This window comes from Dreissena polymorpha, chromosome 11 (genome assembly GCF_020536995.1).
Source record: "Dreissena polymorpha isolate Duluth1 chromosome 11, UMN_Dpol_1.0, whole genome shotgun sequence".
Taxonomy (NCBI): domain Eukaryota; kingdom Metazoa; phylum Mollusca; class Bivalvia; order Myida; family Dreissenidae; genus Dreissena; species Dreissena polymorpha.
Genome location: NC_068365.1, coordinates 54,089,328 through 54,102,017, shown reverse-complemented (window position 1 = coordinate 54,102,017; position 12,690 = coordinate 54,089,328). Strand labels below are relative to the sequence as shown.

General features: G+C 33.0%; 1 protein-coding gene across 3 annotated transcripts; it reads right to left on the bottom strand.

The window, feature by feature from the left end:
* Nucleotides 1–2,445: 2,445 nt before the first annotated feature.
* On the bottom strand, nucleotides 2,446–12,413 carry LOC127851284 (baculoviral IAP repeat-containing protein 7-B-like). 3 transcript variants are annotated; one of them, XM_052384978.1, is made up of 11 exons: nucleotides 11,966–12,413; nucleotides 9,676–9,733; nucleotides 8,786–8,916; nucleotides 8,426–8,540; nucleotides 8,048–8,205; nucleotides 7,289–7,358; nucleotides 6,583–6,726; nucleotides 6,248–6,423; nucleotides 5,765–5,933; nucleotides 5,188–5,313; nucleotides 2,446–4,899 (listed from the first exon to the last, which is right to left on the bottom strand). In XM_052384978.1, the coding sequence occupies exons 2-11, from the start codon at nucleotides 9,728–9,730 to the stop codon at nucleotides 4,709–4,711; spliced, it is 1,335 nt and encodes a 444-aa protein (XP_052240938.1). In that variant the 5' UTR covers nucleotides 9,731–9,733; nucleotides 11,966–12,413; the 3' UTR covers nucleotides 2,446–4,708. The 3 variants fall into 3 exon arrangements, with proteins under 3 accessions (XP_052240938.1, XP_052240937.1, XP_052240939.1); XM_052384977.1 differs by lacking the exon at nucleotides 11,966–12,413 and having other exon boundaries at nucleotides 9,676–9,932; XM_052384979.1 differs by lacking the exon at nucleotides 11,966–12,413 and having other exon boundaries at nucleotides 6,583–6,711; nucleotides 9,676–9,932.
* Nucleotides 12,414–12,690: the final 277 nt, after the last annotated feature.

Sequence of the window (12,690 nt, the reverse complement as noted above, 5' to 3'; positions counted from 1 at the left end):
GATTTCGTAAATCGTGTTTTGTATGGTGACAGTGTTAAGCATTCGATGCAATCGAATGTGATTTTAAATCAAAGTAGATAAACGGATGGAATAACAGAAAATGAAATTACAAATCTTATTTTATTATTATAAAAACCGGATTTAAGTTGCCGTCGAGGTCACATTGTTTGACGAATCTTGTTAAAACATAAATAGAGGCATCAATTTAATGTACAGATGATTTTCAGTTTCAATCGATATTTGTAGTATCCAAATTGTGTGCTACGTGTCATTATAATTGTGTTCGACTCTTTCGTAGAGTATTTGCTTAATTATATTGATGACCGTTGGCTAAGACTGAATGTGGACGCCATTTTGTTCACTATAAGCCGCGCGATCCCATTCTTTTCTGATACGAAAAATCGGCCCGGCTCAGCGGGCTGATACAATTTATATTGGACCGCTAGATACGAATTACGGCCCTCTCGTGAAAAGGACTGAACTATTAAGTTTAACGTGCAGACGTACAAAATACTGTTTTGAAATATTTAATTATGTTTATCTCCCTTATATCCTTGTTAATGTAAACCATATACTTAGTCACCTTATTCTGTATAGACTCATTTAAGGTTCTTTTAGCGGGTACCTGGGGCTATCTTCACCCCAGGTAACGAACTGAATAAATGTTATGAAAAAGACAAGAGATGTGTTTGTCAGAAACACAATGCACCCTATTGCGCCGCTTTGAAGCCATATATTTGACCTTTGACCTTGAAGGATGACCTTGACCTTTCACCATTAAAAATGTGCAGCTCCATGAGATACACATGCATGCCAAATATCAAATTGCTATCTTCAATAATGCAAAAGTTATTGCAAAACTTTAACCAAGGTTAAAGTTTTGGGACACACACAATGACTGAATGACAGACAGGGTACAGGGAAAGAGAGGTTGCAGCATGCAGGGCGTTGTTAACGTATTGATGAAGAATGGCGTCTCGGATGTGGATGTTGAATGGCTGGCTTTCGGACCACCTGGGGCATCACGTTATGACGTCACCTTCCGATCCAAAGATAATTGCCTTTCCTTCTTACCCAAAATCCAAATGCAATCGTCTGTTTCGTACCAAGGAGTGCAATACAGATTCGTAAAACACGGATAACAAATTGTCGCATGTAGGGCCCATTGGCTGTAAGCATTTGTGAGTGATAGAGCCATTGCTGATATTAAAAAAAAATGGAAACGTGTTGTCAGTAGAAGGTGATTTATTGAAAATCGGAGATTTCAGCACCCAATCTGGAGTTCGTGCAGTCACAGTGGAATACGACGCAGTTCAACTAGAATTTATTTCACACATCATTTCTTTTGAATGTGGCACAAGGGCCCTTATAACCATGAGAGGACGGCAGCCATTGAGCCTTTTTTGCCAAGAGGATGGACACGTCCGAAATAGATCTACTTGCCCTCAAAACATAAACGCAATATTTAAAGAAAGAGTTAGTGTATCAGACTATACCAAACATACCACAACATAGAAACAACCAGAAGATGAGAAAAAAAAGGTAACAGAGAAGCAGACAGACCAACACGTACAACAAGGACAGATGACGAGGGTTTTGAGACGGTGGAGAATAAGAAGAAAGGAAAGAGCCAGGGACGAAAGAAAGATGTGGTGAAAAAGCAGGACATGGAAGTGGAAACAGAGGTAGGGGTTAAAATAGAGACCGGAAGACTGCTGTCAATGAAGACATGACCCCTTTGCCAAGGAACAGATTTAAAGTTCTAGAAATAGAATCAGATGACTTGTAAGAAAAAACGCTCCAAACAAAAACAAACTTTTATTAAAGGTCATTAAGATATGAATACAGAAATAAGTAAAGACTAGAATCTGGATTCTGTGACAAATCAAAAAGCAGTTCCTGATAAATGTGTACTCTGTTTATAATAATACTGTTTTTGCACAATTGTTTTGACGGGTCAATCTTTTTATTTGAATTGGCTATTACAAATGTGTTTTATTGAAGACGCGTGTTATGCATTTAATTGTTATCTGAACACACTTTATTGCGTTTTGTGCACTTACATTCTGAACACAAACACGAGTTAACAAATAGAATGACGAGTGAAAACTATCGATTGTATTCAGAAGAAGTCTCTTATAATGTTTCCATGGCATAACACACAATCTAGAATCTTTTATGATTGGTGTTTTGCTTGATTGATACAATCGTTTTGTGCATTTTGTAGGTTTGACGTAAATAAAAAAAACATCAGCTTTACAATCGTTCTCCCAAATTCCAGGGATTCAAGCTTAAACTGGCTTGTTTAATCACTTTTTAATTTACGTCACTCGCCAAATGTTACAAATTAATGAGTTGCGTTTAACAAACAAGTTTCAAGTTTTTTATTGGAATATCGGCAAAACACCTTTGTTCATTTACATACAAGTTAACAAAGTAGTCAAAGTGAATCAGTGCAATACCCATATAAACATGCAAACAAACACAAACTACAATGAAAGTGTTCAAACATAATTTACAACAATTCGAGAAGAGCAAATAAGTAATGTTTAGACAACATATTTAGGGTAAAATACAGTATTGATTTAAGAGCCAGCAAATGTTTGTAATTTTTCCTCATGGATTTTTATGGCATCAGTAATGAATCTGGCAACGTTCTTAATGACTCTTTTTTTTGGTCAAGATATTATGTTTTTTCAAATTGCACTTAATTTGCCCAGTTTGATCGAATACAATATATTGTTCGAATATCTTTATATATTGGGCAATTTAGAAAAAATTGGTATTCGGATTCAATAGCGTGCTCATTTATTAAGAATTAAATAGTCATCGTTAAGGAAACATTGAAGCCTGTATTTATTACAATTTTAAATGTGTTTTTATTTAAATGCGACTGCAAATTTCAATGCAAAACAACTGTGGCAATCACAAAATAGAAATAAATGAAAACAACATTCCGACGTGTACATGTTTGTATTTTGTTTTTAAAGTGAAAAGACAATACTGTTAAAATTGACAGATTCTAACTTAAACAAAAGTAACAGACCATCAGATTGCAAAACTATGTTTACATTGTATTCAAAGTCTTTGTTTTAAGTTTTCAAGTTCATTTAATAAATGTATATACAGCTTTAAAAATATGTATTATATACATGTACCACATGCATACGAGTATTTGTAACCTGTTTGATAGATCATTGTTATACTAATTGTAGTAGCAAAAGAAAGTCATACATCAATATTTTTAAATGGTAGATCATGACAAATATTGATTTTTATAAGATCCTTATTATAGTATATACAGCATAACTATTTCAGAAAACCACACGTTAAAGGATCAAATGAAAATGAAACAAATAAATTGTAATATACACGGGCGATGACATTTTTGTAAAAATTCATCAATAACAACCGCATAAAGGACAAATGATCATAATGTCAACAAAAACAACTTCAATCTAAAATTAAACAACGCCACTTCATACGGAAATAACACAATCTATAAAAAAAAAGGATGAATATAATGCTAAAAGTTCCAAATGTTATCATTAAAAAATGTGCATTATTGTATATTGAGACAACTCGGTTTAGCAGTGTTCACACCTGTTGCATTATTGATTTAATTCGCTATATATTAGTATGCAAAGCAGAGTAGACGCATGCTGTGTTAGACATGTCATATTAGATATAATGCATGCCCATTTTAGTGGTGACGTTTTAAATAGGGCATAAATGAAGCGTGGAATATAAACGCTATATTTTAATGAAAAGAGCATCATGGGAAAGATTGTTATAAGAAAAGCGATCGAACTGTGTAGTAATTCATGTTTGAAGGTATGTTTATGTATTAGATAAAATTTGGTGATGATCCACTAGCTATTCTTACAAGTATCTACAATAGTTTGTGAAGCTAATGTGTTTGCTGATCCATTAGATAACGTCATAGTTCTGTTTCTTTGTCTACATTCATTTAATGGTGAATTCAAAAATGAAATGTGCCTTCACTGCGTACGCTCCCTGGTGCAGAGAAGATAAATATTCGAATAATCGAACTGTCATTTTGCGTTTTGTTATTTGAATATAAAGGCACTGCAAAATTGTCTATAGAGCAAAATTCAATATCATTATAATTAATGGTGAAGTGGATTTTCAAGTATTAAAGGAAACATTGGAATAACTAATATTTAATATTCATGTATGTGACAATTGTGTTAAATACAACTGAAATTATGCTTGGTTGGGTAGCAGTGGCAAGTATACAGCTTCTTTAAAATCAGAACGATTGTAAGCGCATGCGCAGTTGTTACTTTCGCATCAAAAAAGAAAGTTGCTCTGGCTGTACAAAAAATATATACTTTCTGATAACAGAAATTATTTTTGTCCTTGGTTTACGTTTTCGTTTTATATAAATATGTGGTGTTTGTATGTTACGAAAGGAGCCTGACATAAACCATAATGTCTTTCTATATAGTTCATATACCAGACAAAAACATAACCGCAATGATTTCCTCGAACATTAAGACATATTCACTTACAGAGGCTCAACATATTCATATATATATATAGATGCTTTTTTGCTTTTATCTGCAGTACTTTGAAATGAGACTCGGTCCACACTATTTTGAATCGAGAGGTTTTTGAATAAAACATGCGTTCACTTTATTGTTGTGGCATGAATTGCCAAGAAGCATGCTCTTTGATCGTTTGATCATCCCATAAATGTGCGGATCTTTTCCTTTATCGGTCTGCCACAGTCTGGACATCTATCGCCGTGCTGTATGCAGTCCAAACAATATTTGTGATGTGTGCAGGGTAGAAACAAGGCGTTCACTGGGTTGTTGTGGCATAAATGGCAAAGAAGCATGCTCTTTAGTCGTTGATTTTGTTCCAATAACGCTCCTGAAAATAAATGTGCGACAAATTGTTTTTGGAATCATTTACATTATTGGTACCTTAACATTGAGATAAAATCAACACGATATGTGATCATCATCAAAAAGTTCTGGAAGGGAATTATAAAACATCATATTCGGATTGCGTTTGTTTTTTTAAACATTCCGCACAATTGCAGAGCTGAAAATTGCTTCTGCGAATTCTTGGAGTAATTTAACGTATGATGCCATAATGGCATATAACTAATCCTATATAGAGATTAGATAAAAAAAAATTATACGAATGCTCCCAAACCTGCCGAGGTTGTTCCCCCAGGATCTGGTGGTTCTTGTGCTTTCCCGGTCTGGTTTTCAAGTAGCCTTCTCTCATTCATTACCTCCAGACGAGTTATGATATCATCAACATCTGGATCAGTGGTGGCTGAAAAGCATCATTTCTATTGGTTATTGACGTTTATTATAAACATTAGATTAACATTAGCATCAATTGTATCGTTTGAAAGAAGTATCAATTTCTTGGTTTCTTCCATCATCTCAATTAATCACTGATATCTTTGGAAATGAAAATAGCACAAACAAAATGTATAGATTGCATAGATAGTATTTGTGAAAAGCTCTATTTAACGCTACATTATTTTGTCATCAGTTAATGAATTGTTTGAAATCGTTAAATCCTAACAACGACATTATTTTTTTTAAACGATCTATTAAAAGTGTCATTTAACAATGACTTATATAAGCACATACAATTTACCTTAGACAATCCCATTAAGGATGGCAAATTATCAGAGAAACGTGCGTGATAAAATTAGTTCTCCCTTGCCAAGCCAGTTATAGACTCCGTTATTGAAATAGGGAAATAAAACTCGTACCTTGTTGAACCAGTTCCTGAACAGCGACGTTTACATCGTCAATTGGAAAACCCATGTCCAATATTAGCAGTTTTGTATTTTGCTTGACTATGCGTTGAATATTTATGTCTTCAGTAGTTGTAGCAGTCATTGCACCGCTTACGTCATCTTGATGATTCGATCCATTTTCCTTCAATAAATATACAGCTTTAATTTCGACTGTTACATCTAGAATCGTCATGTTAACAAGCTTGTTGAGAAACAAATTATATTATTTTGTCGCATATAACATACTTATATTTTCTATCGTCAATTTTTACAGAATATATCTATTTCAGTATAAATGCTTTCATTAAAGTCACACGCCTTCATATATAGTTATTTGTGAACTTTGGTGAAAACAAAATCAATAAAGACAAAGTAGCACATTTTGAATTAAGAGCAGACATTTCTATTCATTACATTTTCCACAGAACTATTTGAGACGTTAAAACAGCAACTAACCTCCATGGCCTGGTCGATAGAAAGTTGGATAAGGTTAATGAATTCATCACCCTTGATTTCTCTAGCATAAGGACAACCCGGAAACCATCGACAGTGTTCTATCCAAGGATCATCTCCTGGTTCCCATTTCATCAATCCACCGTCACAGGCGAAACAGCGACAATGGTCATCAACACCTATCAATGATTACATTGTTTATATATTAACACATGACTTACAGAAGATTCTAGCAATGGTAATCTTTTTGGAATGCCAGTTTCACCAGTTTGTAAATGGTCAAAGGTGTTTGACGTTTAATGCAAAATTATATCAATAGTTTACCGAGATGTTCTTACCTGTGTAGTACATTCCTGCATCTGCCAGCTGTTCTGGTCTCTGGGATAAATGTAAAGGCCAGTGTGTGAATGTATCCAGTCGAGCAGACAGCGCACGGAACCGCTCGTGTTTGGCTCTGTAGTTTGTAACTGTGTGACATGCAACTGTCAGCGTATTCAAAATTGTATAATGCGTTTGCTTCTTTTTATTGAAATAGTTAGATTATAACATTAAATAAATGTTGAAATGTAAACATAAAGTAATACACAGCGTAAGGAATTCAGTATGTACGAAATATACTAAAGTTTATGAACAAATCTTTTTATTATACACTATAACAAATAATAAAGACCCAGTAAATGTCAATTCGTAGAAAGATTATGTAAACAAAAAAGTTCAAATTTTGCTCCATGTTCAATCTATTTCTGTATATATCGAAGAGATCATTTATATGTTTTATTTAGCATTGTAGGTTGGTTATGACTTCTTCTTTCTAATTCAAATAATTGGTAAATGATTTTCATTGCGATCAATACTTCAAGAGATAGACATTTGTTAAACAAAATGTCAATTACCTGACCATGTAGAAATGCCCTAGTGTAAATAAATATCTTCCAGGGATCCTGACTAAATGTCTAGTACTCATTCAAAGTATCGGATATTTTCCGCCATTTAATTAAAAATATTACTAAGCTAATTATCTTAAAACAATATCCCACATATTACCTTGTTGCCTTTGAAACAGGTCACGTTGTCTTCGTCTGATCTCTTCAGGATCCTGATTAACGAATCTTTGCTAAAATATATTTGAATAATTTTCTTTAATTTATGCTTTCCGGTGGTTTATAGAGAAATATCAGTGAAATAAAACTGGTATTTCACTGTTTTAAACAGTGACAAATAACAGTGAAAAATAACGATATTTTCACTGTTTTACTGTGAAATGACGTCATTTTTTTTCAACGAAATGACGTTATAAATCCAGCGACATTATCCAGTTAAACTCTTTTACAATGTAAATAAACGGTGAAAAAGCATAAAATAAAAAGAAAATTTGTCGGATTCGATGGAATATCGATTTTAATTCACTCGTGATAATAAAAAATACATATTTTCACTCGTGGCTGTGCCACTCGTGAAAATATTATTTTATATGATCACTCGTGAAATAAAATCGATATTCCATCGAATCCAACAAATATCCTCTATTTATTTTAAGCATGCATCAGTAAACTGAAAAATAACTTAACATTGTGTATGAATTGACTTTTTATTTCATTTTATTACATAAATGCAACGAATGTCCGTTTCTAATTACATTGACATGTGCACAAATACAGTAAGTCGGTAACTTGCGATGAAAACGTTGCTTCGTTAAGTGATGATAAGAATAATATTTTTATAACACGAATGCGCACGTTTGGCAAAGAATATAAAAATAAGGTATTATAAAAGCAGGGATGATTACCATAGGGTGATTGTTACCTTGTATTGTTCTAACGCTTCCTGACTTCCAAAGTGGTCAATCATAAACGGACATTTCGATGAATGTTTCGCGTGTTCCAGCAGTGGATTGTCCGTCTCAGAGAAATCTTTCAAGCCTATACCACAGCAGAAACAACGGACAAGGTCGTGGCTGTGACCTTGAATAAACGGAATTCAATGCAAAGATATGTGCACAATTGAATGTTAATCCAAATATATAACCCAAACACTTAAGTTTGACAACAAGCCGCAGTAACGAGGCTGTTATCTTGTTTTTTTGTATTACTATCAGTTTGTGGTTTGATAAACACGTAAAATTATCTACACCGCTAAATATGGTTACTGTTTTGAGATACAATTTCTTATTTCCTGTTATACCTGTGTAAAAGAATCCAGCTTCGCATAGTGTACTGGGGCTTGGTTCTACCAACGGCCATCCACGGTATGTTTCTAATCTGTTGTTAATTTCCTCGTTATCTGGATATTTGGCTCTCTGATACAGGAAATAATAAAATACATTATTTTGCATAGGATATCGATATTTGATAAAGTAGGTATACACACCAATATCATAACTTTGGTCCTCTTGTGCCGTTTAGATTAATAAGCATATTATTTCAAACGAATACTTAAGAGAGTAATGATGTATTCGCATGAAATCAATTAATAGACTGACACTCTAATAAAGGTAAATATCAAAATCTAAAACATTGTACTTATTAAACTATTTTGTTATACCTTCCATTTCAGGTTATTTCTATGTTCGTGTCCTGTTTCTGTCTGATTTGTTCTACAACGGTCATTGTATTCCATCTTAGGGGTTTCATTCTCTCGGGCATCACTAACTTGAACAGGGAATCTCGATACATCTGAAACGTAAAGATGGTAATCAGAATATCGAGAATCTGAAGAAAACGCGCATTTTCCCAAAATCATCTGATACTTTTGAATCAAATGATGTTCATCTGATACTTTTGAATCAAATGATGTCAATCAGGAAAACCAATTCAATTTTAAATGGTGCGCACAATATTGTTATACTTTTTTTTAATCTGTGTGCACACATTTTATTTTCACCATAGCAGCTCATGAGCAAATACTTGAAACGTATGTATAAGCATAGTTGTAATCAAACAAAAAAAATTAACACGTATGTTTCAAATTATGTTCTTTTTACAAAAAAACTAACATTAATATAATTCCTAAATTAAAGTTGCGTATGTATTTATATACACATAGTTGCAATCGTACACTAATATATAACATATATGGTTCACTTAAAAAAAACACAACATTCATTTACTACTTTAATAAAGTTTAACATGTATGCATGCATGTCTTCTTTCTATAAATAATATGCTCATATGAAAGATAAAATTACTGCTAAGTTGCATTATTTAGATAACAATTATAATGATAGTAATACAAATGTTAAATTTTAAATGTGCACTTTAAATCAATATTGGCATCGTCGTTGTAAATATATACGATCCCTAGCGTAACATATGCGAGGTATAAACGTTTAACTGCTTTCGGATATGTAATTTTTGAGTTTTCTGAAAACGAATACGTGATAAGTAAGAACACATTTGTTAACGTTAGTAACGTGTATGTATGTCGTACGTTACCTTGTACATCAGTAAAATGTCCGGCCTCTATAGACGATCCGTCTTCGTTCCTCATTGACTGCATATTAATAAAGTTTGTTTTACTGCAAATCCTTTTCTAATACAACACATGTGAAGACTGAGAATCGAGAAATGCTCAACATCACTCGTGCGATGTATGTATGGCGATGCGTTAGTGACTTAACTGTTGTCATCATGAATTGCGCCATTTTGAGTAATTTCTTAAAACGCCATGCTGATGTCATTGAGAGTAACCGGTTGCTGAATTGACTTTTTTGCATTTTTTCTTATACATATTTTAAAAGTTATTAAAATATTTGCATCCAAAATATATAGTATTTAGAATAATCATTATTAAATATATTCGAAAAACAAAGAAATTGTTTGCCTTCACTGGGCAAAATTTAAAGCTCTACAGTTGAACATTCAGAAGTTAGAATTTAAACGCTGTGGAATTCATGTACTCGATGAGAAGCTTTACACATGCTTTTGTATACAAATCTATTTCGACAAATGATTGTTATTAAAATAACCGCTGGGATTCCAACATTTTCAGTATCTCATTTGTGTGAGAATACTTTGGGATCCTTCACACTATTCAAGTGTTAAGCTTGGTTTACCGGTTCATTTGTTTGTAACATTTAAGTGTATTTAATATTGTAAATGTATTATAACAACGAAATTTCAATCCATCTGCGTATATGTATGCACGCAAACTGATTTATACGGAATAACATAGAGCTTACACGTTTTATAAATATAGCATGTACTATTAATAGAATTGATGATGATAAGGCTACCCGTTTTCAAAATTGAATTTAACTAATACTTTGAAGGTTTTCTGCATTTGACTTTTAATGAAAATTCATGCATACTTTCTAAACTTTATATAATAAATATAAGATAACATAAGGATACGGCATTTCAACATATCCTTATCCGAAAATCGCACTAATAAAAATTGTTTGGAATCAAATGCGAATTACTTTTCACTTTACATCAACAGTTTGATTTTTTCCGTTGCGGTTCTATATATAATATTCGTTGTACAGCTGACTGTTTTTGTAATAATTTTCTGGTGTAAAGAGTTTATTTGAAAAAAAGCAATCATAACGCGCTCTACAGGTTAACAATCACATATTTAAATTTTCTGCAAAGCTTCGAATTTTACTCCAATCATTGCAACGGTTATTTATATACCCGATGGATCACGCACCAATACATGTGCAATGAACCGTGGTATATTTAGGTTCACCAACGCATAGGACAATCGACATCGCAATATAAAATATGATGATTGTACACACCCTATGCACATTCGCTAAAACGCATTGATTGAGACGCAATATAATATGCGCGAATCAGTACAACTTTAACAATACGCAGCTGTTTTGCCCGCTTTCCTTTGTTATGTGTGTAATCACCATTAAAAATCTAGCTCCTACATCGGGAACGGTAACTTCTGCAGCTACATTATAATTTGCTAACTTTTTTTGTTATCAAATGACATCCATTACCATTTCTAACATTTCATTTTTACATGACGCGATATAAGATACACGAAACAGAACATTAATAGACTTCCGTATGCAGACTAAATATGTTTAAATTACAGAAAGATCTGATAATATAGGATAAATGAGTGCTTATTTAAATTGAGGTCGAGACGTATTTCCTCTCTCAAATGACATTGACAAGGACACAAACAACATAAATGTACTTAAGCAAATCATGTTATCTCCACAGGACACATATATCTCGGCAATTTCCCGCCCGTATTCATATAAAATTTACGTTATAAAGCAATGCTTATATTTCAGTAATCAGAGCTATACATTGCGTATGCCTTCAGGGATAGTGATTCATTTGTTTGGTGTATGCTTTTATATAAAAATTAAGTGTTTCAATATTTTTTCACACACACATTAAATTCAATTTAAGCGATAAGTGATGGTGTTACTAAATTATATATAATTTACTCTTTAAATATTAAAAAACGCCTGTTTGTTTAATGTTTTTAGTACGACGGTGATTATTCCATGTTTTTGCATCGGCGTTTCAGTAGAAGATTATGTTTAAGACGAGTATGCGATTTGTCTACATCCTTGTTAAATGCTTGATCATTTTAATTAGCTGCTCCTGATATAATGTAATCATATGTTAAGGTCATGTTATACATAAATACGTATTGCTTTTAGTATGAAAGAAATGGGTAAGTATATATAACTAATGTATTTCATTAAAAATTATTGTGATTGAATAAAAACAAAAAATCAATAAAAATGCGTACAAAGGTACCGTGCGATCTATTCCGTATTGGTGTTTCCGTGTTTTTCAAATTAGCGTAATGGTCCAATTGTTTACTGCGGAAACGCACATATCTGACCTAATTCCAGTGTGTACACACAGATCAGCTTGCCCTAGATAAAGATAAATTAACCAATAGTATCCACCTGGTTTTAAATAGAACCAAACGGAAAACCCATAACTACAGTCTGTTTCAGAAATCCAGGTAAACAAACAGGTTATTCAGGCCAGAAGAAATAATGTTCATTTCTCAGGTCAACATCAGCATTCCCCCACTAAATCTAAATTTATGTCCCATGTCTTATTTCATCTCCATTTCTCTTTCTCTCTTCTATTTTCTATATAAATTTTAACACCATGTCACAATTGTTAATAACTTTTTGTAAAAGTTGCATTGTCACTGTATACTTTTGCGGCACTTTATTTGTGATTTGAGCTTAATAAATGTAATGTTGTTGTTGTTGTTGGTTACACTTTAAGTGGTTGAAGTTGTTTACAGTGCTCTATAATAGCTCGCATAATTAAATCAAGTTCACAACGATCTGAACAAACATTTCTTCTTCGTTGGTATTCATATCTCACCATACGTGTTTAACTAACATTTCCTGTTTGTTTGGTATTGAGTGTAGAGGGCAACATTGTCAACACTATACGCATAATTTCGCTTATCGAGCGAAGGATATTCAACCCCATAGTCATGCTTCATTC